This window comes from Python bivittatus, unplaced genomic scaffold, assembly GCF_059951505.1.
Source record: "Python bivittatus isolate LINGU-HERP-01145 unplaced genomic scaffold, Pbiv_v1 ctg000080_np1212, whole genome shotgun sequence".
Lineage (NCBI taxonomy): Eukaryota > Metazoa > Chordata > Lepidosauria > Squamata > Pythonidae > Python > Python bivittatus.
Genome location: NW_028277035.1, coordinates 58,217,657 through 58,243,105, shown reverse-complemented (window position 1 = coordinate 58,243,105; position 25,449 = coordinate 58,217,657). Strand labels below are relative to the sequence as shown.

At 40.2% G+C, this 25,449-nt stretch overlaps 1 protein-coding gene across 1 annotated transcript; it reads left to right on the top strand.

Moving 5' to 3' along the window:
- Positions 1 to 3,151: 3,151 nt before the first annotated feature.
- Positions 3,152 to 24,133, top strand: ACTR8 (actin related protein 8). The gene is made up of 13 exons (XM_088134185.1): positions 3,152 to 3,603; positions 5,762 to 5,932; positions 7,503 to 7,613; positions 8,679 to 8,783; positions 10,931 to 11,104; positions 12,628 to 12,721; positions 14,654 to 14,786; positions 15,180 to 15,333; positions 16,909 to 17,004; positions 20,659 to 20,799; positions 22,750 to 23,014; positions 23,195 to 23,358; positions 23,947 to 24,133. The coding sequence occupies exons 1-13, from the start codon at positions 3,460 to 3,462 to the stop codon at positions 24,088 to 24,090; spliced, it is 1,896 nt and encodes a 631-aa protein (XP_087990311.1). The 5' UTR covers positions 3,152 to 3,459; the 3' UTR covers positions 24,091 to 24,133.
- Positions 24,134 to 25,449: the final 1,316 nt, after the last annotated feature.

Here is a 25,449-nt window from a genome sequence, read left to right as displayed (position 1 = left end):
TGTTTTAATCCTTTTGTATAGCTGGTGGATATTTTGTTGTAGTTGTAAAGTTATGGAAATATATGACTTTGCAAAATACTGACTCGGAATCATTTAATTGTAACCAATATACAGTGGTACCTCGGTTCACGAACTTAATTCGTTCCGCGACTCTGGTCGCGACCCGAATTGGTTGCGACCTGAATCAAATTTTCCCATAAGGTTCAATGTAAATACGGTTAATCCGTTCTGACCCCTCCGAATTTGGTCGCGACCCGATTTTGGTCGCATCCCGAATCAAATTTTCCCATAAGGTTCAATGTAATTACGGTTAATCCATTCTGAACCATATGTATTTTTTTTTAAAAACCACAAAAATATGAAACAAAATACAGTACGAAGAGAGAGAACGCTAACCTTGCTCAACGCGACTTCTGGCGTGGAGGACAGGAAGGCGGGTGGGGAGGCGGTTATTGCTTGGAGGGAGAGCCCCCCTCCCTACAGGAAGCCACGACCACGTGTCACGGGAGGGAAAATGGCCGCGGATCCTGTTCGTCACCCGATCCGGCGTTCGCGAACAGAAGCAAAATTTTGGGAACGGAGCTGTTCGTGACCCAAATTGGTCGTGAACAGAAGCGTTTGTGACCCGAGGTACCACTGTATTTTAGAATTGACAAATTGTGTACATGGAGACTTAAAAAAGGATAATCTGAGAATATATATGTCAAGATCAGGGAGAAACTGCTACAATTTTGACCCACTTCTAACATCACACTGGATCTAGATACCTTAAAAAGCTTTTAATCAGATTATTACAGGTTCAAATTCTTTTTTATATAATTTTAATCTCCCCCTATATGGGTATCTCAGTTAATCTGTTGAAGCAAAAATAGTGTCTCGTGTTTTGAAAACTAATTTATTCTGTCTTAAAGTCAGTAGAGCATCTGTGGACATCTAGGTGTTGCAGAATTACAATTCCCGTTTTTTTCCCCACTACCTACACCCATTATCTGTGTTACTTATAGTTTATGACATGTTTCATTTTGACCTCATCATTGCCATGTTAAATCCTAAATGTAAAAGCTGACCTTATTGCAATTTATGTTAATGTATAAATAAAAATACATTTATGATAAATAAATAAATCCTGGCACTAAATCCTGGTAGCGCAAGCCATTTGCAGTATTATGCCCTTTGCAAAACCTGATGCCATTCAAGAGTTTTAGACTCCAACTCAGTTCCCCTTAAGTTTCACACTGTTTATGTATGGGAATCAAAGTCCAATTCATCTATAAGTAGCATGGTGGGGGAAGGTCTAAAGGCTTGTTGGGACATTTTAATTCAATTTCATGCTGGAATCTCCCTTCTGAAGATTTTATTTTTCAAATATGTCTCTTTAACAGAGTAGTATATTCTGAGATTTTTCTGTATTTTTCTGCCAGCTTCTGTATATTGCTCTCTTTTTTTATGCTGAATACTATATATGACCAATTGTTTGGAAGTTGACTGGATCTCTAAGAAAGGCTGCTGCTGGCAAGTGATGACACACAGCATTACATTAGAATTAGCTATATTTAAAAGTGGATTTAAATCTGATGTAAAAGGACCATTAAAAGGGCTGGATAAACCATTTGAAGAGAGCTTTGCAAAATGTAGTAGCAGAAGCAAGACCCCCCCCCCCATGCCCTCAAAATGCTAAAGTGGTCACACTTTAAAGTGGTCTTTGAGATAGCTGTTCCAAAAGCTGCCTCTGGCTGTTCGCACACATGGGTGGAGCAGTCCCAGAGGAAATGTCTGCATGCAAATACCCAGCTGGTCAACCAGGGAAGCAGCCTACCAAGCTTTCCAAAGGGGACAGCTGTTTTAGCGCTTTAAGGAAAGGAGCTTTGCTAGTGTTAATGCATTTGTGAAATACTTCTTTCAAATGCGTTGCACCACCTTAGGAAACTTCATAAACTTCAACAAGGATCTCATGATTTTTCTCCTCTTTTAAATATGATAATAGGGCTAAGGATATAGGTGCTGTTCCTTCGGCAGTCTTTTGTTTTATCTCTTGCAGCATTCCAGCTTTTTATTTATTTTTAATTACAAATATTAAAAAGTGGAGCAGGGCAGCTGTTAGGTACTAAAGAAGGTATCTGTTGTTACCCAAGCAACAAGAGAGTCCACCAGCTTGAAAGAATGACTAACAGAAGAATTTCAGGGTTGGTTCTTTTTCCCTTAAAAGTTGCATGAAAAGCTGCATATTTTTCTAAAGCCTGAAACTATATCATTTGCTCACAGCTTGGTTCCTATTGTCATTACAAAAATCATACGGTGTTGGCCTTGTTAATAAAATTGCCTTGTGAAATAAAAGAGGTACCAAATGATGGAGGGTGACTCCTAGCAGGAAGCACCTGAGCTCAGCAAAAAAGTGTCTGGGCTGAAATGCAGCCAAAACAGGGATCTAATTGAGGTATTTTGTTAATAGGGATGTGCCAAGCATCCTGTCCATGAGCCATTTCATGCACAGAACAACTAACAGACCAATACAAGTTTTGGTTATGCATACTGTAGAACAAAACGGGGCTGTTTTATTCTGGGTGGAGGGGAAGGGGGAAAGTCAAGAACACTGGTGACTCAGAGGCACTGGAAAAATGGGTGGGTGGGCAGGAAAGGGCAGGCCAATTGGACTTGTTGCACTGGGACACTGGAAGTGGTGGTGAAATGAAGGTGCTGGGAATTTGGGGAGCAGCCATCCAGTGGGTTATGCTACGCGGAGGGTGTGCTAGCCTTTGGTACTGACAGTTCAGTAGAACGTCCAGGATGCTGTGGTTTGTTTCGAAACAAAACCATTTCCCCATTACGGTGCACGCTCCTACTTAAAAATCCGTTTACTTAGCAAACATCAGAGGCTGAGTTCACGCTATAAGGCAAAGCCAAGTAAATCAGATTATAGCTTAGTGCAATCGATGAACCTAATCGCTGCAGGCCAGGAATGAACCCGTTTTTGTGCCTCCCCCAAAATAAACGAGGCCGAGCATTTGCGTTTGTGGTCCCCCCCCCCCATTTCAGGGGCTCAGTGAGTCTCTTAAGCCTTGCAGCGCCAATGGGCTCTGGCTTCACCCACTTTTAAGATAAAGCCCTCCCTGGAGGTGGCATTAGTTGTGCACGCGGCCACAGAAGGGCCGCCCCTTGCGCAGCCCTTGCCGTTTCGGTGTACCTGCGGGGAGGAAATCAGAGCCGGGGAAGGCCTTTTGGGTAAAGCGGCGTACCGAGGCCCTTGAGAGAAAGCCGGCCATCATCGGCGGCTCGTTTCCCCGTCTCCGGAAAGCAGAACCGCGCCGGTTCGTCCGGGTCGCCCGGAGGAGCCGCAGCCCCGCTCCCCCAGGGCACATCGCGGGCGCGGCAGGGGGCGGCGCCCGCTCGCTCGCGCCGCCGCTTCTGTGCGGAGGCGGAGGCGGCGGCCCGGCCGGCCTTCGCTCGCAGGCGCCCGAGAAGATGACCCAGGCGGAGAAGGGGGAAGCCGCGGCGGCGGCGGCGGCGGCAGAGAACGGCAAGGACAAAGAGCGCGACAAGGAGAAGGAGCAGCGCGGCGCCAAGAGGCCCATCGTCCCCGCCGCGGTGCCCGACTCGCTGCAGGAGGTGAGCCCGGAGCCGGGTCGGGTCCAGCCGCGCCGTCGCCAGGCCGTTTCCGGCGCCGAGGCCTCGCAGCCGGCGTCGCCTCCTCCGAGACGCGCTGCAGGAAGCCGCCTGCGTTTTGGAAAGCCTTCCCCGCTCCCCGCCCGAGGGTCGGCAGCGCCTGGTGATTCAGGCTGCTTTCTCTGCCGCCTCGGCGGGGAGCCCCTCGCACCCCACGGCCGTCCTCAGGGTCGGACCGGGCTCATATTTCCCCAGGAGACCGCCCGGACCTCGGGCCGTCAACTAGCCTGGGAACCCGGAAGCAGGCGTGGGCTACCCCTTAACAGCTGGATGCGCCCATGGAGCCTCCAGGAGTTGAGCTCAGTTTGATCAAGTATTCCCCTTACTTTAGCTTGTGTATCTGCAGGATTGAGAGCTGAAGACTTTCTTGGACTACAGCCGTTTATGTTGGTAACCCAGATTTGAGCGGGTCTTAAAAAAATATATCTAGCATAGAGCCTTAACCGAGTCAGGAGGAGAAAGGTTTAACTTAATGTTATTGAATCATTGCATGCTTCCCCCCCCCCCCCCAGTGCAGGGTATTTTTTTCCCCATTTCATTTCTAAGTACAGTCGGTTCATGAACTTAATTCGTTCCACGATTCTGGTCGCGAACCGAATCAAATTTCCCCATAAGGTTCAATGTAAATAAGATTAATCCATTCTGACCCCTACCAATGTGGTCGCCAACTGATTTTGGTCGCCAACCGAATCAAATTTCCTCATAAGGTTCAATGTAAATAAGATTAATCCGTTCTGAACCATATGTATTTTTTTTTTAAACCACAAAAATATGAAACAAAGTACAGTACAGTATGAAGAGAGAGAACACTAACCTTGCTTGAGGCGACTTCTGGCGTGGAGGACAGGAAGGTGGTTATTGTTTGGAGGGAGAGTCCCCCTCCCTACAGGAAGCCACGACCATGTGTCACGGGAGGGAAAATGGCCGCGGGTTGTGTCATCACCCGATGCGGAGTTCGCAAATGGAAGCAAAATTTTGCGAACGGTGCTGTTCGTGAACCGAATTGTTCGTGAACAGAAGCGTTCGAGAACCAAGGTATTACTGTACAGTGACTGTATTTTCTTGGAAAAAATAAAAGACAAAGATGAAAAAGGTTCATAAGGATAAAAAAATTGTTTATGTTTATAACTTTGCTTTACAAAGGAAAATTCAAGAGCAAAACCAGGAAAATAAATAATTAAATATACCTAAAGAACAGCTTTCTGAAATACAGAATTGTCCTTTATAATAGAGGACATATGGTCACTGTATTTATAGTTATATTGTACATTGACTTATTTTGTGCCCATACTTGTAGCCTGAAGTGATACTATCCAAAGAAAGCTGTAGCATTTGGTAGAATGTGTCCCTTATATAACTTGATGATTATTAAGAGTAAACTCCACTGAGACTGAGCATTAAAATACACATAATCTCAGGAAACCATTAGCATAAGACTTATGTTTCCTATGTAAATATTGCATGGGAACCCTTGCAGAAGAGAATCAATGGGATTTTAGAAATACCTATTTTCTCCAGTGTTTTTGATTCTCCCCTGGAATTCACCAACTTGGGAATCTCATGTTAAACCTGTGTACGTGTTTGCAGTGTTACAGTGTAAGACCTACTCAAAAAGAAGACTTATTCAGTAGAGCCATTTCTAGATAACGGTGCATGGTAAAAGGTAAGTTTCATTCTGCTCTCCCACTCCCCCATGTTTAGACACACATGTACCTCTTTTACTGAGGTTGTAATAGGGAGGTGTGCAAATACAACATACTTCATCATTTCTAATAAGTCAGACACTTTTTATTGATATAAAGTGAGTCTGTAATAAAACTGCATAATCCTAATCAAATCCAGTCTCTACTTGACTCTTCCATCTTCCTCTGTACTCTGGCAGTTCCATTCCTGTCACTACAGTAGGTCTGACAATAAAACATACTAGAGGTGTGGGAAATGTTTCAGGTATGAAATATTAGGAATTTACACTCCCTTACATTTTTAGCTAAGGGTAGCTAGCTTACAGTGGAATAAGTTTAATTTATAATATTGTCATAGAAAATTGTTTCCAAAATAAAATGTGGACTATTACTTTTTTTTTTTTTTTTACTGTTTTTAGCAAATCCAGAGCAACTTCATTGTTGTGATACATCCTGGCTCAATGACTTTAAGGATTGGAAGAGCCACAGATACGCTCCCTGTTAGCATCCCTCACATCATTGCAAGAAGACATAAACAACAAGGACAAATCTCATACAAAGACAGTTGGCTTCTGAGAGAAGGACTCAATGTAAGTCTTCAGTCATTTGGGTCTTACATGAAATTGAAAGTTGTTGCTTATATGAAATACATTATTTTCATGTCTTGAGCCAGATACTAGTTAAGAGGTTACAACTTTTTTATAGACACAGGATCATTCTGGAGTCGGGAGTGCCTAAATCAAATAAATTAAATTTGTCAAAAAAGCCCTTTGCTGTAATAAAGTGTGCATTTGTTAGTGTGCGTGTGTTGACTGTGTAGATTGGCTGAATTGCTTAATAGCTGGAATAACCAACTAGATGCTAGGAAAACACAGTGTGCCAGTTGGCACTCCCCCAGCACCCACCAGGCTCTTGCCTCAGCTAACATTTTATATTTTCACGTTAAAAGAGAGGGAAAACCTCCAGCATCATCTTAGTTATATAAATGCCTCTACATCCCATAAGCTTTCACACAAACCGAACAAGTGGCTGCTGCATCTCACTGCTTTATGGGAAAATGCCCCCCTTTGCTCACAAAAGGAGAAAGGTAAGTAGGGATGATGGAAAGCAAAAGTGAGAAGGTAGGGAGGACTAAACTAGATGGCAAGTAACTTTCCATCTAGTTTAGTTTCCATTCTTCATCTTCTTGGACTTTCCTTTTCCTCTTTTTTAGTAATGTTTTTTAAATTTTGATGTTTTATGTATTTATATGTATTTATGGTTTTAATGTTTTGTGTAAGTCACCCAGAGTCCCCCACTGGGGGGAGATGGGCAAGGGAGAAATTTAATAAACAAACTTTCTGGCGTATCTATGCTTTTTAAAGAGCGTGTTCAACAGATTGTGTGAGAGTACCTACAACACAGTCCCAATTCCTTTTATGCCTACCAGCCCAAAATATTTGGGATCCCTGCTTAATAGGCAGGGAATTGGTTGGCATGCAAGGCTTGCAACTCCCAGGAGTTTAAAAAATCAGTAAGTCAAAGAGAAGACATGAATTACAGTTGAAGGTTGTACGTGGATGGCATTTAACCCAATACAAATAGTATATATATCTAGCAATTATTCAAAGAGTCCATTGGAATTGGGCAGGTAATAAATTCAAGTAAATAAAATGTTGGAGGGGATGTGAACAGAAGAGTACATTTCCACATATGTGGTGGATCTGTGAAAAAGTTGCACCATTCAGACAATCTTCTGAGAAGGATGATTGATAACTAAGCAAAAAGTAGAATGAATTGGAGTTGTTATACACATTTGAGGGAGAGAGTCCTAAACTGACTAATAAAGGACTAATTATATTTTTACTTTTAGTTACCAAATCTATAATAAGTCAACAATGGAAATGTTTAAATAATTTAACAATTGAAAAATGGCATTCAATTGTTGCCTGCTTTCTTTTAGCCTAGATATCAGTTTACCAGCCAATTGATAGTTTAAGCTTATTTTTTGGAAATACAATGAAGTATAAAATGTGGAAGTTTGGATTTTTATATAATGATATGGGTTTTTTTAAGAATATGTAATAGATTGTTGTTTGTATATTGATTTCTGTAGTATTGATATAAAATAACTAGTTCTATGCCTGGAAGCAATCTGAATTGCTGATTGATTTTATTTAGAAACCAGAAAGTACTGAACAAAGACAAAATGGCCTTAAAATGGTTGACCAAGCAATATGGTCTAAGAAGATGTCAAATGGTGCCAGACGTACGCCTGTATCACCTGATCAGGTATCCCATTTATAAACTGTGGTTAAAACTAATAGTGTATTTTAAGGAACACCAGTAGAGTCTGATGGAATTTGAAGGCTCAGAAAGAGGCAGAGCATGGTTGTGGTGAGGCTGAGTCCTATGTAGAGGAATGGTCATCAAATTAACTTTGCAGTAGTTCAGCACTTTAGAAATAGAGTCTATTAAATATCACAGATAAATAAAAAAACCTTTGAATGAAAAGATATTTGAGATTAAAGACTTAAAAAGGTATGTTCCAAGTGGAATTCTGTGGATTGAGGGTTCAGTTCAATAACTGTGATTATTGCCAAAAAGACCACTCCCAAGTAGTGCCTAGTAACATACATAGATTTTTTGGAATATAGGCTAATCAGATATTATGGCCCCAGGCCATGAAGGATTTTACAGGGTAACATCAGCACTTCAAATTTGGCTCCAAAATTAACTGTGAGTCAGTGACAATAATGTACTGCTAGAATTATAGGTAGCCCTCACTTAACAATGGTAATTGGGACCAGAATTTCCGTCATTAAGTGACATCGTAAAGTGTGACATCACGTGACCATGCCGCTTAGTGAAGGAAATTCCAGTACTTCTGGTTGCCATCATTAAGCGAATCCCACACCACTGTTAAGCGCGATGTCGCATGGTCGCCATATGCGACCTCCTGCCAGCTTCTCCATTAACTTTGCTTGTAAGAAGCTGGCAAAGTAAGTTGCAAATGGCGATCGTGGGATACTGCAACTGTTGTAAGTACAAGGACCCGTCATAAGTACACTCGTTCAGCACTATTACAAGTTCAAACGGTCACTGAATGAGTGGTTGTTAAGTGAGAACCACCTGTATATGATCATACTTTATAGTTTCAGTCAATATCCAACCACCATAGTTTGGGCTAATTGAAGTTTCAGGATTGTCTTCAAGGATAGTGGAAAACATTTAGGAATGTACATGACCTTGGATTTCAAGTGAAGAGCTCTGCATTCTTAAAGTAAAGTAAATATTATGTTTTCTCTATAGCATGGCGTTTCATTTTTAAGTGATTGCTTTAAATGTTTATTCTAGGCCCGATCTTACAATAGACAGATGCGACCTGCTATTTTAGATCACACCTCTGGGGCAAAGTGGACAAATACTGCCCATCACCCAGAATATGTCATTGGTGAAGAGGTAGGGCTGCTTTTTTTTTTCATTACGCTAAAGTTATACATGTAATTTTGATTTACAAGCTGTGGAACTGTATGCATCTTTCAGAGGTCTATTTGGACTTGATACAATCCTGAACTGCCATTGTTTCAAGGCCAATCCCTGCTCCTATAAGAATAAATGATTGCAATCTATCTTCAGTGAGACTCCATAGTTCTTTCAAGGACATTCCTTTGATCATATCCATCCAGCTTATCCATTGTCTTCCATTTCTTCTATTCCCCTCAAGCTTTCCAAGCATAGCCATTTCTTCTAATCCATCATTGCAAACACCACATTCCCAAAGTATGTAAATTTCTACTTACTGATTGTTGCCTCAAGGGGGCAGTTAGTCTTCATTTCATCCTGAACAAGCTGATTCTACAAGTAGAATTCTCTAAAACCATAATTTAAATAAATATATTTCAGCATGTCTGTCCAAAGAAAAGACACTACTGCTTAAAGAGTAGCAGACAAGTGCTTTTGTGCTTTCTGAAACAACTTTTTGGAGGCAAATGTAGTGTTGCACAACACTAATATTTTTCAAAGAATTTCAGGCTCAATGACTGTCAGTTCTGCTTGATTTTCGTTTTGTGACAGTTGTCATCCAAGAGTCTGTTGAGTTTCCCCTCCACCAAGGACAGGCAAAAGATCATGCAATCAAAAATCATGCTTTCCCCGTTTCATCACTGCCTTTCTCATTTTCTTCCTGCTCTGTTCTGCCTTTCTGGGGGAACCTTTCATGGTGTCTCTGTTCATTTTAGTTTTGTCTCTCCCTTTATTCTTTCATTTTCTCATTCTTTTTTTTTTAATGCTCCTCCCACTAGTTTTTCTTTCTGCTTCTCTGGCCATTGTGGCTTATAGCACTAGTGGCAACATAATTGCTGTCTAGATCTGGAAACAAAAGACTGTCTTATTCACCAAGGAGACTGAATAGGCAAGACATGATGCATTTTTAAATAATGTGCAATTAAGCAGTGGTCATTTGTATGTAATTTATTCCTTTCTATTCTCTCTCCATATAAAAAAGCAAATTAGTTTTTTTTTAATTGGATAGGTAGCAAAATTATGGTTTGTTGGTGTATGTGATTTTAGACTTAATTTCATTTTGAGTAGCACAGAGAAAGAGAAAAAGGTGATATGCCACTGTTGTGGAACTTTTGCCAAAGACAGGAGCACAACACTGAGGAGAGCAACCATGTTTATTGCAATGATTGTTGGGTGCCTGCTTTCCAAGAAAGAGGGACCCTGAACAATAGAAAGGCAGAGATTCTTACACACCTTGGGGTTGAGAGGCAGGAAATCCTTGGGATCTGATTGGTGGGCAAGGTTTGGATAGGTGTTAAACAGGGGACAAATTGTTTTTTTCTGCAAGTCAAGGAATCTATTGCAGAAGATAATGGAACCTTGCGAAGAGCAGGTGCATGTTCTTCATAAGAGTGGAATTCCTTCAGTTTCTCACTTGTTAACAAAGGATTTCCTTATCGGGGTTGCCCCTTGGCAAGCCCTTAAGCAGACAGGTGTTGGCCCTCTCATTGTTTCAGTGTGATAGCATTAAGAGGGCTGTTTCAGCAGCAGAAACGTGGTCATCCTTGGGTCATGCCATAGCTTGGAACTGATTCTTTTTTACATGTGCAAATGGGGAGGGCAAGAAACTGCAGAGGGAAATGGGGGAAAGAGTTGCAGGAGAGGCAAGGGGGAGGGGGGCAGAAAGAGAGGCAGGGAAGGGGGGCGTAAAGAGTTTGCTGCAGGAGAGCCAAGGTGGGGGAGAGTTTCCAGCCTTATTTTATTATTTTTCCATCACAGTCACAAGGGAGGGAAAGTTGACCAGAGGAATGGAGCATGTAGAGATAGCTATGTAATACTGCAGTTTCAGTCCATGTTGGCTTTGCCTCCTTCCTGTATGAGCTGCACCCTCAGTTGACAATTCACCCATGTTTAGGCTAGCATGCTGTGTGGAAATTCCAAATATTTGTGATTAAATTTTGCATATTATTTATTTATATTTCTTATGCAGTAGAACATTTAAAAATGATATGCTAATATAGCATACGATAACACCATCAGCAGAATTAAAACTGCTCCTAGTTAATAGAAATGGTGTTTTGTTTTGTTCTTTTTATCCTTTTCAGGCCTTGTACATTAACCCTTTGGACTGCTACAGTGTTCATTGGCCTATTCGACGGGGACAGCTGAACCTTCATGTAGGACCTGGGGGCTCCCTTACTGCAGTTCTTGCTGATCTTGAGGTTATATGGTCATATGCAATTCAGAAATATCTAGAAATACCTCTGAAGGATCTGAAGGTGAAGCATGATTAATTTCAAATGAATGTGACAGTGACAGCCAACTTTCTACCATTATTACTACAAAGAGAAGTGACCATTAATATACCTTGTAGCCTTATACTGCATTTGTTGGCATCACCTTCTTACATATAGCTCATTCTTAAGATTATCTATAATATCTATCTACCTACCTACCTATCTACTTGATTTATATAGCTGCCTGTTTCACATGTATGACTCTTAAGTGGCTTACAGTAAAATAAATAAAATACATAATATAAAAATACACAATATAAAAATGATAAAAAAAATAACAGCTGAGCACTATAAAAACAACTATCAGCAAAGCCAAGAGATGGGCTCTGTCACACACTCAGGGCCCCAGGCCCAGGCACAAAACCAAGTTTTCAGGGCTTTACAAAAGGCCAACATGGTCAGGGCCAGTCTAATTTCAGGTGGAATGATGTTCCACAGGGTGGCACCATGGCAGAGAAGGCTCTCCCTCTGGGCCCTGCCAGTCGACACTCCTTGGCTGACAGGACCTGGAGCATGCCCCTCCTGCTGGATAGGTTAGGATGGGGAGAGACAATTGGGGACAGACGGTCCTGTAAGTAACCCAGTCCAAAGACATGAAGGACTTTGAAGGTGACAACCAGCACCTTGAATTGTACCTGGAAGCTCACCAGAAACCAATGTACCTCATGGACCAGTGGTGTCACATGCACCGAGTAACCAGCGTCAGTAACTGCCCCTGCTGTCACATTCTGCATCAGTTGAAGCTTCCAAATATTTTTCAAGGGCAGCTCCATGTAAAGTGAATTGCAGTAGTCCAGTCTGGTGGTCACAAGGGCATGAGTGACTGTGAGCAGGGCCCCCTCCCAGTCCAGGAAGGGGCGCAACTGATGCACAACCTAAAATTGTGCAAAGGCCCTCCTAGCCACAGCTTCCACCTGCTCTTTGAGCAGTAGCCATGAGTCCAAGTAGGACCCCCAGATTGCATACCAGGTCTGTCTGGGGCAGTGCCACCCCATCCAGAACCAAAGATGGAAGGTCCTTGGAACCAGGAGGTCCAGAAATCCAGAGCTACTCGGTCTTGCTTGGGTTTTGCTAAAGCCTGTTGTGCTCCATCCAGGCCCCCAAGCTTGAGAGCAATGAGCCTCCATGGCATTACTCAGGCAACCGGGCGGGGGCGGGGAGATATAAAGCTGAGTATCATCAGCAGACTGATGATACCTCACCCCAAACTGTTGGATGACCTCAGCCAATGACTTCATGTAGATGTTAAACAGGAGAAGAGACAGTACCAAGCCCTGCGGCACCCCACAAAGGAGAGGCTGCCAGCTGGATCTCTTCCCCCCCACCATCAACACCGACTGGAACTGACCATTTCCTGATTGTCTAAATTATTTTATTTATTTAAATGATGAAGTTATTACTAACATTTAACAAAAAAACTTATTTCAGCTGCCTGTATTGTTTAGTTATTCCCATTGTTCATTCTATCACATGAAGCAGTCTTTTTTTTCCCTTCTCTTTTTCAGTATTACAGATGCATTTTACTAATTCCAGACATCTATAATAAGCAGCATGTGAAAGAAATAGTAAATATGATTCTCCTGAAAATGGGCTTTTCAGGTAATAAATTACTATAATCAGCTACCCATGATATTTTAAGTTATCTTAATGTCTGCATTTTAACCACAACTGTTTTGTGAATTTGAATTATCTTTGTGATTCTTGCATTCCACCATGCATTCACCAGGTGGTAAATCCATCATTTTCAACTGCCAAACTGAACTGTGAATCTGGCTATAAAAATGGAATTACATTGATTTAAGCCTATCTAGAGTGTATCTAGGCAATATAAACTTCTTTTCACTGACTTGACAGAGCCTTCCCTTTACTATTCACTTACATTGCAAAAGAGATCAGAAGTATTTTCTACCTTCCAGGAAAGGGTGGGCAGTAGTTTCTTATGAGCCTCTTTTTACTATTCCAATAGCCTCTTTATAAGGTTTATCAGGGGGATGGTTGCACAAGCACAAGTTCCCTCCCCTAGTTATAAATCTTCATTTGCCAAACACTACTATTTACCTTCCCTCTGGACCCATCACCTGCATTCAGTACAACGGGGCTGTGCCATAAAAGCAACTTATTTATTTGTTTAGTAAACAAATTTATATGGCTGCCCAACTCACACACAGTGACTCCAGGCAGCTTACAGAATTAACTTGTACCTTGTATTAGCCAACCAGCCCTGTTTGTGGGTGGGAGTGGCCATGAGTATCAGGAGACTCAACGTTCCTTTTTTGTGGAGTCCTTGGGGTGCTCTGAGCTTGGCTGTTTTCTTGCAAATGCGTTACCTGGCTAGATAACATCTTCAGTGCTAGAATGGAATGGGGTTTGCTCTCTGTTTATATACAGTGGCTTGCCCTGCCAGTGTTGCTGGGGGGGGGTAGGTTTTGTTTTGTTTTATTTTTTCCCTCTGGTAGTTCCTTGATTAGGGTATTGTTTACTGCTGATTGTATGTCTGGTGATAATCTTGGTGTTAATTTCTGCTTATCTGGGTGATGATTGCTGGTGAGGAGATGTTCTGGTCTTTTGTTTTCCTTTTTATTGTCTCTTTTGAATAGTGTGTAGATGTTGTTTATCTCTATGGCTTTTGATGGCTGCCTTGTATGAATACCAAGCTTCCAGGAATTCCCTCACATTTTTGGATTTAGCTTGGTCTAAGATGCTAACAGTTTCCCAGCTGAAACTATGGTTAAGTCTGTCCATGTGTTGTGAGATTAAGGAGTTTTCATCGTGTCTTCTGACTGCTAATTGGTGTTCATGGATGCGCTCTGCAAGCCTTCTGCCTGTCTGTCCTACATAGTGGTTGTTACAGTCCTTACACTGTATGTTGTAGATGACTCCTGCTTTTTCTTCCTGGGCTACTGGGTCTTTTGGTTTCCTTAAGATGTTTTGGAGGGTTTGTGTGCTACAGAGATGCCATGTGGTTGTAATAGTCTGTTGGTAGTCTCTGAGACATTTCTGATGTATGGCAGTGTGATCCTTTTCATAGCTTGTGTTGGTTGTGTTGTAGTAGGTTGAGTGGCCAGGCACTTTTTGATAAAGTTGTGTGGGTATCCATTTTGTTGGAAGATGTTGTATAGGTCTGTTTCCTTTTTCTGCTGTTCTGGGTTGCTGCAGTGCATTTGTGCTCATTTGAATAATGTCCTTATACAGCTCCTCTTGCGGGAGGTGGGGTTGTTACTTTGGTTATAGAACTACTGGAGGGAAAAAATAAAACAAAACAAAACCCCCACCCCCACCAACACTGGCAGGGCATGCCACAGTATATAAACAGAGAGCAAATTTCATTCCAAGTTGACCAATTTGCAAAAGACATGGGCAGAGGTAAGCCATTTCTTATTTCTTCTATGACAATGGATACATACATAAATTGAGAGTTTTATAAAATGGGACTTGTAAAGTATTCTGTAGCACTGTGTTTATGACAAAAGCAAGGCTGTGTTTGTACAATAGAAACTGTATATAACAGTTATGGCACCCTTTTGTTTTTAGGAATAGTGGTGCATCAAGAATCGGTATGTGCTACTTTTGGAAGTGGTTTAGGCAGTGCGTGTGTTGTTGATGTGGGGGATCAGAAGACAAGTGTTTGCTGTGTTGAAGATGGGGTTTCACATCATAACACCAGGTAACTATCAAAAACTGGGAACAAACATTTTACATACATTTAATATTTTTAGTAAAATTTAGTATTTGTCCAGGCCAAGGATTTCTATACTTCATAAAGCTCTCTTAACATACCTTAGTCCTAAGTATCTTTTTAAAAGCTTTCTGAAATATCCTTAAAAATTGGTGCAAGTTTTGTGCTGGTGAATCAAAGATTGGTACCCCCTGTGTTATTCCCGGTTGCTATAGCAACGTTCATATTGGATCAGATAAATTATTGTATTAATAATCATGAATATAATATTTCTTCTAAATGCTTTTAAATTTCTTTCTTCAAGGTAAATAGCTTCTTCTGAAAAAGGTAATGTTCTCACAACTGTGTGTGGATTTGTTTTTATTTTTCTATTTTTTTTAGGTTATGTCTTGCATATGGCGGTTCCGACATATCAAGGTGTTTTTATTGGCTTATGCAACGAGCTGGGTTTCCTTACAGAGATTGCCAGTTAGTTAAAAAGACAGATTGTCTTCTCCTCCAACACCTAAAAGAAACATTTTGCCATTTAGACCAGGTAAGATCTAAAACCGTCAAGCTCCACACTTTTCAGGCCAGAGTTTGTTATGACTGAGACATTTTAAAATGTATGGAGAATGTGTCTAGAAGTTTATAAAACTCACATGTATAAAATCTATGATGGTGAATAGGGAGAAGTAAGAATTGCTTTCTGTAATGCTGCACGTGTCACTGCTATTGAAGATTATCTTGTTTAGAAAGAAATTATGAAAATTCAGAGAATGCTTCTTTTAAGAACAGCATTCTAAAAAACAAAAATGTGAACTTCCCCGGGATTAATTTGCTTCTGCTTATAGGGTATCAGGCACAAACATTGTTGTTACACCTGTTTTTGAGTTGTGCAAGGATATTAGCTAACTATAATTAAAAATACACTGCAGATTAGATATGTGTTTGGTTTTATCCAGTAATGCTATATTTTTATTGAACAATTTCCTATCCTGATGTTCTTTAGATATGCTGGACCACAATTTCTGTGACTCCTAGCCAGCATGGCCTTTGTGATGGAAATACTACAAATTTGGAGTATATCAGTTGGGGAAAGTAATTGTTCTTAAACCTCAGATTTCCTAAATTAATTTGAAGTAACTTCATGGCCTAAGTTTTAGATAGATAATTATTCTTTGGGTAAAAAGTAGGGATAAGGAAGCTACAGTGCAGGGAAGCACATTCCACCCTAAACCCCACTTTTGTGATTTCTGCCCCAAATCCTGCTGCTGAAATTCAGTATAAAAACTACTAATTTTCCACTGATTTTAAGCAAAAAAGGTGCAAAAAAGTCATGTAAACACTTTGTAACATATTTTGTTCCTTAATTCTCTCCCTCAAAATATAATGAAAATTCTGTCCAGATGACACTGCTAGTACCTGTGGTCCTCAGAAACTGGAAAAGTAACAAAAATGGAAGTGTTGGCCCCCAGCTGCAAAATGGTTGCTAATGTATTTTTTAAAAATAATGTTGCCAAAAGTTACTGGCATCAGTATAACAAATAAAAAATACCTTTCACAAGACTGATGTAATCTTTAATAAAAGAGTAAAAATGTCTTCTTTGGTTTCTTTCCTAGTAATTTAGCTTAGCTTCTTGAGAAATCTATTAGCTGTGGCTTTCCCACAGATTAATGAAACACCAACCCTTAGTTACTGTTCTGTGAAAATTAACAAAAGCACTTGGGAAAAGCTAAACATTCACTTATCTGGCTAAGATGTCTCGAGTTAGTTTTGAGAGAGCTGATTTCATTTAAGCTATACTTCAGAGAGCCAGTTTGGTGTAGTGGTTAAGGCACTGGGCTAGAAACCAGGAGACTGTGAGTTCTAGTCCTCCCTTAGATAAGAAAGCCAGCTGGGTAATTTGGGGCCAGTCACTCTCTCTTAACCCTAAGAAAAAGGCAATGGCAAACCACTTCCAAAATCTTGCCAAGAAAACTTTAGGGACTTGTCCAAGCAGTTGCCAGGAAACAATGCTGACTTGAAGGCACCAGAAAACAAAACAAAACAGTAATACTTCAGTGTGCTACTTCAGAGTATACACACATAGAGTTAAATCTAGATATTTATACCTTCTTTTATTACTAGGATTTATCTGGACTGAAAGATCATGAGTTTCAAGTCCGTCACCCAGATTCTCCAGCTTTATTGTATCAGTTGCGCTTAGGAGATGAAAAGCTGCAGGTAAGACTATGAGATGTATCCCTCACAGTGTTATGTACAAAACAGAACATGTTCTTTTTTTTTTTTGTGAGCTTTAAATGAAACAAGCTCCATTAGAAAATTTCCATCAAAATGTTCTGAGTTGGCTCAAGCACTGTATATTATGAAAGTACAAAACTTGAAATTCTTTGAATATTCCAGTTATGGGAAACAGAAACAGCTACTACTCCCTTGTTTATCACTAGGGTTGCATGATCACATTGGGTGGTAGTCCATGCCAAACTCTGTGCTACCTACCACCTAAACTGTGCATAATTTGGCCAAGAACTATATTTGGATTTTTTTTTGAAACATTAAAATAAACTTCCATGGGAAATAATGGGAACATAGCTCTCTTCTCACCAACTAGAAAAAAATATCTTCTTGTCCAGTGTTCTTCTTTTGGGGGGATAGTTTGCACATAGGGGAGATTGCTGGCTGCAAAAAAGGAGGGTTGCTGGTGCTTCTTAAGTGTGGGAATACAGTGGGGCAAAAAAGGTATTTAGTCAGCCACCAATTGTGCAAGTTCTCCCACTTAAAAAGATGAGAGAGGCCTGTAATTTTCATCATAGGTATACCTCAACTATGAGAGACAAAATGGGGAAAAAAATCCAGAAAATCACATTGTCTGATTTTTAAAGAATTTATTTGCAAATCATGGTGGAAAATAAGTATTTGGTCACCTACAAACAAGCAAGATGTCTGGCTCTCACAGACCTGTAACTACTTCTTTAAGAGGCTCCTCTGTCCTCCACTCGTTACCTGTAGTAATGGCACCTGTTTGACCTTGTTATCAGTATAAAAGACACCTGTCTACAACCTCAAACAGTCACATTCCAAACTCCACTATGGTCAAGACCAAAGATCTGTTGAAGGACACCAAAAACAAAATTGTAGATCTGCACCAGGCTGGGAAGACTGAATCTGCAATAGGCAAGCAGCTTGGTGTGAAGAAATCAACTGTGGGAGCAATAATTAGAAAATGGAAGACATACAAGACCACTGATAATCTCCCTTGATCTGGGGCTCCATGCAAGATCTCACCCTGTGGGGTCAAAATGATCACAAGAACGGTGAGCAAAAATCTCAGAACCACACGGGGGGACCTAGTGAATGACCTGCAGAGAGCTGGGACCAAAGTAACAAAGGCTATCATCAGTAACACACTATGCCGCCAGGGACTCAAATCCTGCAGTGCCAGACATGTCCCCCTGCTTAAGCCAGTACATGTCTGGGCCTGTCTGAAGTTTGCTAGAGAGTATTTGGATGATCCAGAAGAGGATTGGGAGAATGTCATATGGTCAGATGAAACCAAAGTAGAACATTTTGGTCTAAACTCAACTCGTGTTTGGAGGAGAGAAAATGGTGAGTTGCATCCAAAGAATACCATGCCTACTGTGAAGCATGGGGGTGGAAACATCATGCTTTGGGGCTGTTTTTCTGCAAAGGGACCAGGACGACTGATCCGTGTAAAGGAAAGAATGAATGGGGCCATGTATCGTGAGATTTTGAGTGAACACCTCCTTCCATCAGCAAGGACATTGAAGATGAAACGTGGCTGGGTCTTTCAGCATGACAATGATCCCAAACACACCGCCCGGGCAACGAAGGAGTGGCTTCGTAAGAAGCATTTCAAGGTCCTGGAGTGGCCTAGCCAGTCTCCAGATCTCAACCCCATGGAAAACCTTTGGAGGGAGTTGAAAGTCCGTGTTGCCCAGCGACAGCCCCAAAACATCACTGCTCTAGAGGAGATCTGCATGGAGGAATGGGCCAAAATACCAGCAACAGTGTGTGAAAACCTTGTGAAGACTTACAGAAAACGTTTGACCTCTGTCATTGCCAACAAAGGATATATAACAAAGTATTGAGATGAACTTTTGATATTGACCAAATACTTATTTTCCACCATGATTTGCAAATAAATTCTTTAAAAATCAGACAATGTGATTTTCTGGATTTTTTTCCCCATTTTGTCTCTCATAGTTGAGGTATACCTATGATGAAAATTACAGGCCTCTCTCATCTTTTTAAGTGGGAGAACTTGCACAATTGGTGGCTGACTAAATACTTTTTTGCCCCACTGTAACATAAACATTACAGCAAGACATGAGAGCACGCATGGATAGCATATGTGCACCAGTGTTCTACAAATCAACATTGTCTAGAAGTCTGTACATTTATACATTAATCAGCATTAACAGCTCTAGTGTATGAAGCAGACTAGTGCACAAGCTTTCTTAACTTCTTTCTTCATTATCTGAGAGGTTAGCTATCTCTGTTTTCCTATGCATTTTCTGAAACCTGCCAGTTTCTCTCTCCATGTATGTCTCTATTCCTTGTTTACATAAGAAATTAATACAAATGATTCTGTGTTTTGTGAATTCTATTTGTGTCTCCTTCTTTGGTAAGTGTACACATCGATATTTTCCAACTTCTAAGTCATGCTTTTATTGACATAGAACGGTTTATGACTGACTCTTTTCGAAAGAATATTGATATCTATTTTGAAAGAATATAAGTACAAGTAGTTCTTTGTTAACAACACTAATTGAGACTGGAATTTCCATCATTAAGCAATACGGTCATAAAGCATGATATCACATGACCATGCCACTTAGCAACTAGTTATGGCAGTCTCTGGTTACCTTCATTAAGCAAATCACCAAAGGTAGTTCAGCAGGGACCTCATGTGATTCTGCTGGCTTCCCCATTGACTTTGCTTGTGAGAAGCAGGCAGGGAAAGTCACAAATCATGATCACGTGACCCAAGGGATACGGTGACAGCCAGAACTTTGAGGACCGGTCTTAAATACAACTTGTTCAGCACCATTGCAAGTTCGAACAGTTGCTGAACAAGTGGTCATTAAATGAGGACCACCTGTAAAAAGAACGTAAGTTTAATAAAGTAAGAAAGTACAAATAACAAGTATGGGTGGGTGAACAATGGATCTAAAGTATCATAAAACTGTAGATGTTCCAGTATATCAATCAATCACTTTGTTACTGGTCACAGACCCTGTATATTGTTATGGACTTATGATATTATAGAAAATTTTATAACCTTTCTCTAAACAAAATCCCTACATCCCTACTGAATGTTAAGCTGAATGTATTTGGTTAACATACAAAAAAGTGTGATTCTGTTGCCACCCTTTGGTGAGGTCCATGCATAGGAACTTCATTTGTGTTGCTTAAAGCAGATGTTGGCAATAAATAAAAGAACTGTCTTTGCAAATCTCTGTTAACCTATCTCCTTCATTACTGTGTTTACCCAGATTAAATGATCCTTTGATTCCTGTTCTTCCATTTCTTCAGCTTTTGAGTTTCAGTTAACCTTTGACAGTAATTCATAAATTCTTGGTGTTGCATCTATCACTTCTTTCAGTTTACCACAGAATTCCTCAGTGTCTTCCTCTGCTGCATCTGTAGAGGTGTATAAAAGTTTATGCCATCTTGAGCATTGAGTACAAAAGGTGGGCTGTAAATCTAACAAATAAATTTTAAATATTTCTATCTACGTATTCTGCTGAGAGGAATTATGTAATCATAGGTTGTTTAATTGTAACCCAAGCGCAAGTAAGCCTGGATGAATCTATAGAGAAATATTTACAATAATTTGGAATCCTTCCTTTCTAGGCTCCAATGGCATTATTTTATCCAGCAACTTTTGGAATTGTGGGTCAGAAAATGATAGTTTTACAACAAAGGTCTCAAGGTGATCCTGAGGACCCACATGATGAACATTATCTCTTAGCTACACAAAGTAAGCAAGAGCAGGTGTGTGCGTGTGGCTTTCTCTCTCCTCTTTGTTTTTTCCCCTTATGCTATGACACTCAGTATCTGTGTAGGTCTAATTATATTTATTTAAAGCTTTCTTTCCAGAGAATTGGTAGATGAATTCTACTGATATGGCTGGCTTGATCATAATGCTAAACCAGCCATGTTCAGGCTGGCAGTCTCAGCCAAAATGGGCTAGAATTTCTGGCTGCCCCTAGCTCTGTTGACTGAGGATAATATAGAGCAACAGATCTGAAAGGTATCAGATTGTGAGGATGAGAATGCAATGAGATCAGGGCTTCTCACGTACATATGGCGGTTTTAATTTAAGTTAGTTGCTTGTTCAACTAACAATTGTAGTTTATGAAGCTGGCTTGTTTCAGTTATCTATAAGAGTAATTAGTGTTTAGTAGACAGATGTCACAAGAAACTGCACATAATTTAAAATCGAAGCAGAAATTTTGGATTTTCTTGCAACCATGTCAAAGAGGGCAGGAGACAGCTATTATATCTGACACACAGTCTCTCTACGCATAATTGTGCTTGTGTGCTTACATGAACCTTTATTTAACTATCCTGAACAATGATCAGTATGATGCTTTAATTCGTTTTTGTTACCTAGATAATTTTTGAAAGCCCTTCTTTTTCAGAGTTCATTTGTTTTGCTAAAATCAACGTTCCAAGCATAGGATTTCTATTTCAAAGTTACCGAATTGAATTGAATGGATGTAAATATTGGCTACGTTGAGGAAATCCAATATAGGCAAGAAGAATACACCATATTTACAAAAAAGAATGTCCTGAATTTAAGATAGCCTTCCCAAAAAGAATAGGCAGAAAAAAAATGATAAACAGAGATAAACATTCTTTGCAATCAAAGAGTGTCTGTTTTGTCAACCTAACATTGCCAATTCCAGCTGAAACCAATCCTTGAATTTCTCCCCAAAAAGTATATGTGACACACTGGTGTGTGTGTATATATACCCCTGCCACAAGCCACACAAAAAAGGTAGGGTATGGATAAAAAACACAAATTAATATTAATTGAATCATTTAAATTGTAAAACAAAGTGTCCCTATGTATAAAATTAATTGATTCTCCACTCTCTACCAACTATTTTCTCTCACAAATACTTAACAACATAGAAAAATAGAGGTGCAAGTGCACACAATCACCCAGTGGCATTCACAAGTATGGGGAGGTCAAAATAGCCAAGATGGTGAGCACCGCTCTTGTAGGCGGATCAGTTGTGCACACATATACAAAAGGATATGTCCCATCTGCTCTCATGCCTGTTTTGACCACCTCTTGTAGATGCTACCACATTCCCCTCTCTCCTTTCAGTACCACAATGGGACGAAAAGGAAGGACGGGGAAGGTGCAACTGAAGAGGGAAGGAAAGAAAAGGAAGGAAAGCCTTGTTTAGGTGTTAGCAAAAGGGTTCCCATTCACTGCACAAACCTTCCAGCCCAGGCAAGGGTTAATTGTCAGCTCATTTCCAAAAATATCCACCACTTTGCAGCTCATGCCATTTCCTTGTTTTCAACCACAACTTCTTATTAGTGAATAGGAAAAGCTTGTTAAATTGTTGAGATAATTTCAAATTAATAGTTCTTTAATGTTATTCTGGATTTTTTTGGTTGGCTACCTTAAGGTATATAAAAGAATCAGCAGAGTATGAAGTATTTCACAAAATAATACTTCAATTGTGTATTGTCGGTTCCCCTCCTAATCGTATAGATGCCTGTAGTTTTGGATGGGAGGGTCAGGTGCAGCAGTAAATAGTTTCTTGGGCCTTTTACAGTAAGAACTGGGTATGAGTAATAAGAAAGTAACAAACTGGGTGGATAGAAATAGCACTGAGCCTTTACGTGCTCTTCAGCCCCAGAGTTACGGGCAGGATTTGTGCTTGTTTTCTTTGATAGACAATCTTATTTTGCTTTTTCCAGTCTGCAAAAGCAACAGCTGACCGAAAATCCATAACCAAGCCTGGTGGATTTGAGGGAGACCTCCGTGGCCAGTCTGCAAGTGTTGCTGAAAACGTTTATCCTCCTGAAGTGGAGTTAGGCACTTCTCATAGTGACTGCATTATTGGTGGGAATGAATCTGAAGAAACATTAACAACTCACATGTCCCGAAAAACTGCTGTATCTCAGTTTGAAGGGAAAGCTTTAGGCCTTGACAAAGCAATTCTGCACAGCATTGACTGCTGTGGTAAGAAAATTGTATTAATTTATGTATGTCATACTAATATTTCAGGCAAGATTTATGATAGTATTAGTAGATTTCATCAGTGTGTGTAAAATACTTATTTTCCCAATTATTCCATTAATTGTAATTTTCTGATTAGTTTATTATAGTTTATTTACAGTTCTTTCCTGTGCACTTTTCTAGCATCAGATGATACCAAAAAGAAAATGTACAGTTCGATCCTAGTAGTAGGAGGTGGCTTGATGTTCCACAAAGCTCAAGAATTTCTTCAACACAGAATTCTCAACAAAATGCCTCCCTCTTTCAGAAGAGTTGTTGAAAATGTAGAAGTCATTACAAGACCAAAGGTATCTTTGTATGGATTTATGCATGTTTTCAAATAGGAGATTAGCTGGAGATAGCATTAGGAAGTGCAAGGAATTAATTATGCAGTAGTGAAACACACTTTGAGATGATGAATAGGGCTCTCCACACCATTCAGAGGAATGCTTCACCCACAGTACTGTTGAGGTGGCCACATCTCCCAAAGGCTCAGCTGGGCCATTTGAGGGCCTTCTAGAATTACCTGCCCATGGCATTTGTATGCACAGAAGTACATTTCCATGGGGATTGGCAAAGTCTTCTGTACATAGTCCTTATAGTTAATTATCCCATGCAGCACCAGTTTTATTATACTAGTATGTATCAAATTGAAGTAGGCTATAATAAAAAACATGCACTGGAGTCTGTTTAAGAGTCAATGACATTTGCAAAATATTAGACTTTGGAGTGGTCTACAAAGTAAAAAGATGTTATTGTCCAAAAGTGAATTGGTTTTTTTCTGCTCTTTTAGAGCCTTTAGAATTTAGCCATATTTATAAGAGGTCAAGGAGCTGACCATGGGGATTGTGTTTAAGTTTTAACTCCATGGTGTTTTTGTATCTATTTAATATTAGGACATGGATCCACGTTTGATTGCTTGGAAAGGTGGTGCTGTTCTAGCCTGCCTAGATACCACACAGGAACTCTGGATTTATCAACGGGAATGGCAGCGCTTTGGTGTCCGTATGTTACGTGAAAGAGCTGCGTTTGTGTGGTGATCCAGTATTTTTTCGAAATAATAAAATGTTTCCTTGGTCCCTAGTTTTGTGTTTTAAGTTGATTAAACAGATTAAAGTATGTTTCTTCTGGAATCATTTAAAAATGAGGCATAATGGTATTAAAGATTTCTCTAAAACCCTTCCTCTGGTTCAGTGGTTCTCAAACTTGGCAACTTTAAGATGTGTGGCTGGGGAATTCCGGGAGTTGAAGTCTACACATCTTAAAGTTGCCACATTTGAGAACCACTGCTCTAGTTGAATGTTTTATAGTGATCTCAGTGAAGCGTGTGACAAAACAAAATTAACTTTTATGGAATCTTTATAATAAAAGTCTTGTCTTACCTGGTATCCTCATCTTCCTTAAACTCCAACCAAGGTAATTCTGAAGTATTAAACCAATCTGCAGAGTGCTAGGTTGGGTACTTGGAATGACATTGTAAGATTTTGGAATAAATTTGCTGGGCTGAACTGAAGAAGCATTGGGTTAAAAAAAATAATTTCGTTGTACTGAATGCTTTTATAGCATCTGGATTTATTTATTTATTTGTTTATCCAATTTACATGGCCACTCATCTCAAGTGACTGGGCAGCAAACAGAATTAAAATTAAATAAAATAAATTACAAATGTTAGAAACATTAAAATACAAACAGCCAAGAAACAACAAACTCAAGTCACTAACACAACCAAGATGTGGGCCCCTGCACACATTCAGGGCCCCAATCCCAGGCACATATTGGAATAATGCCAATTGGCAGAACTTGTACAGAGATTACAACTTTCAAAGCTTCCTGGCTACTGAACACCTATTGTCCAAGCAAATGCAAGCCACTTTATTTATTTATTTCATTAGATTTAGATGCTGCTTGACTCCAAGGCAACTCCAAGTCACCCACAATTATAGATCTATCATCTTTCTCTCATACACACACATACCAAAGACAATATATGAAATATATTTTAAAAATCCATCTAGATAACACACGCTAATTCCAAAAACCTATCTGACAAGGAGACTATCCACCCTACCCAAAGGCTTGGGAGAATGCCATCAGGGTGGGAGCCACACAAATCTCTGGAGGAAGGGGGATCTTATTCCAGAGACCAATGCAGCTTGTGAAGTAGTGGTGTCACATGACTGAGGTAATCTATCATTTCAGGGTTCAGTATCTTCAGTATGCTAATAATAGATACATCTCAACCCTGAACCAGCCAAATGTGCTGTTGATGTCCTGTCTCGGTGCCTGGAGGCTATCTGGGTCTGGATGGAGAGAAACTAACTCTGGTTCGATCCTACCGAAACTGAGTGGCTGTGGATTTTAGCATCCCCCAGATCCATCTTTTATTTTGGATGGGGTTG

Coding starts and splice junctions, on each gene's coding strand:
- ACTR8 (XM_088134185.1), top strand. CDS start 3,460: ATGACCCAGGCGGAGAAGGGGGAAGCCGCGGCGGCGGCGGCGGCGGCA. Junction 5,933..7,502: donor TTCTGAGAGAAGGACTCAAT/GTAAGTCTTCAG, acceptor GATTTTATTTAG/AAACCAGAAAGTACTGAACA. Junction 17,005..20,658: donor TAGGAGATGAAAAGCTGCAG/GTAAGACTATGA, acceptor CTTCCTTTCTAG/GCTCCAATGGCATTATTTTA.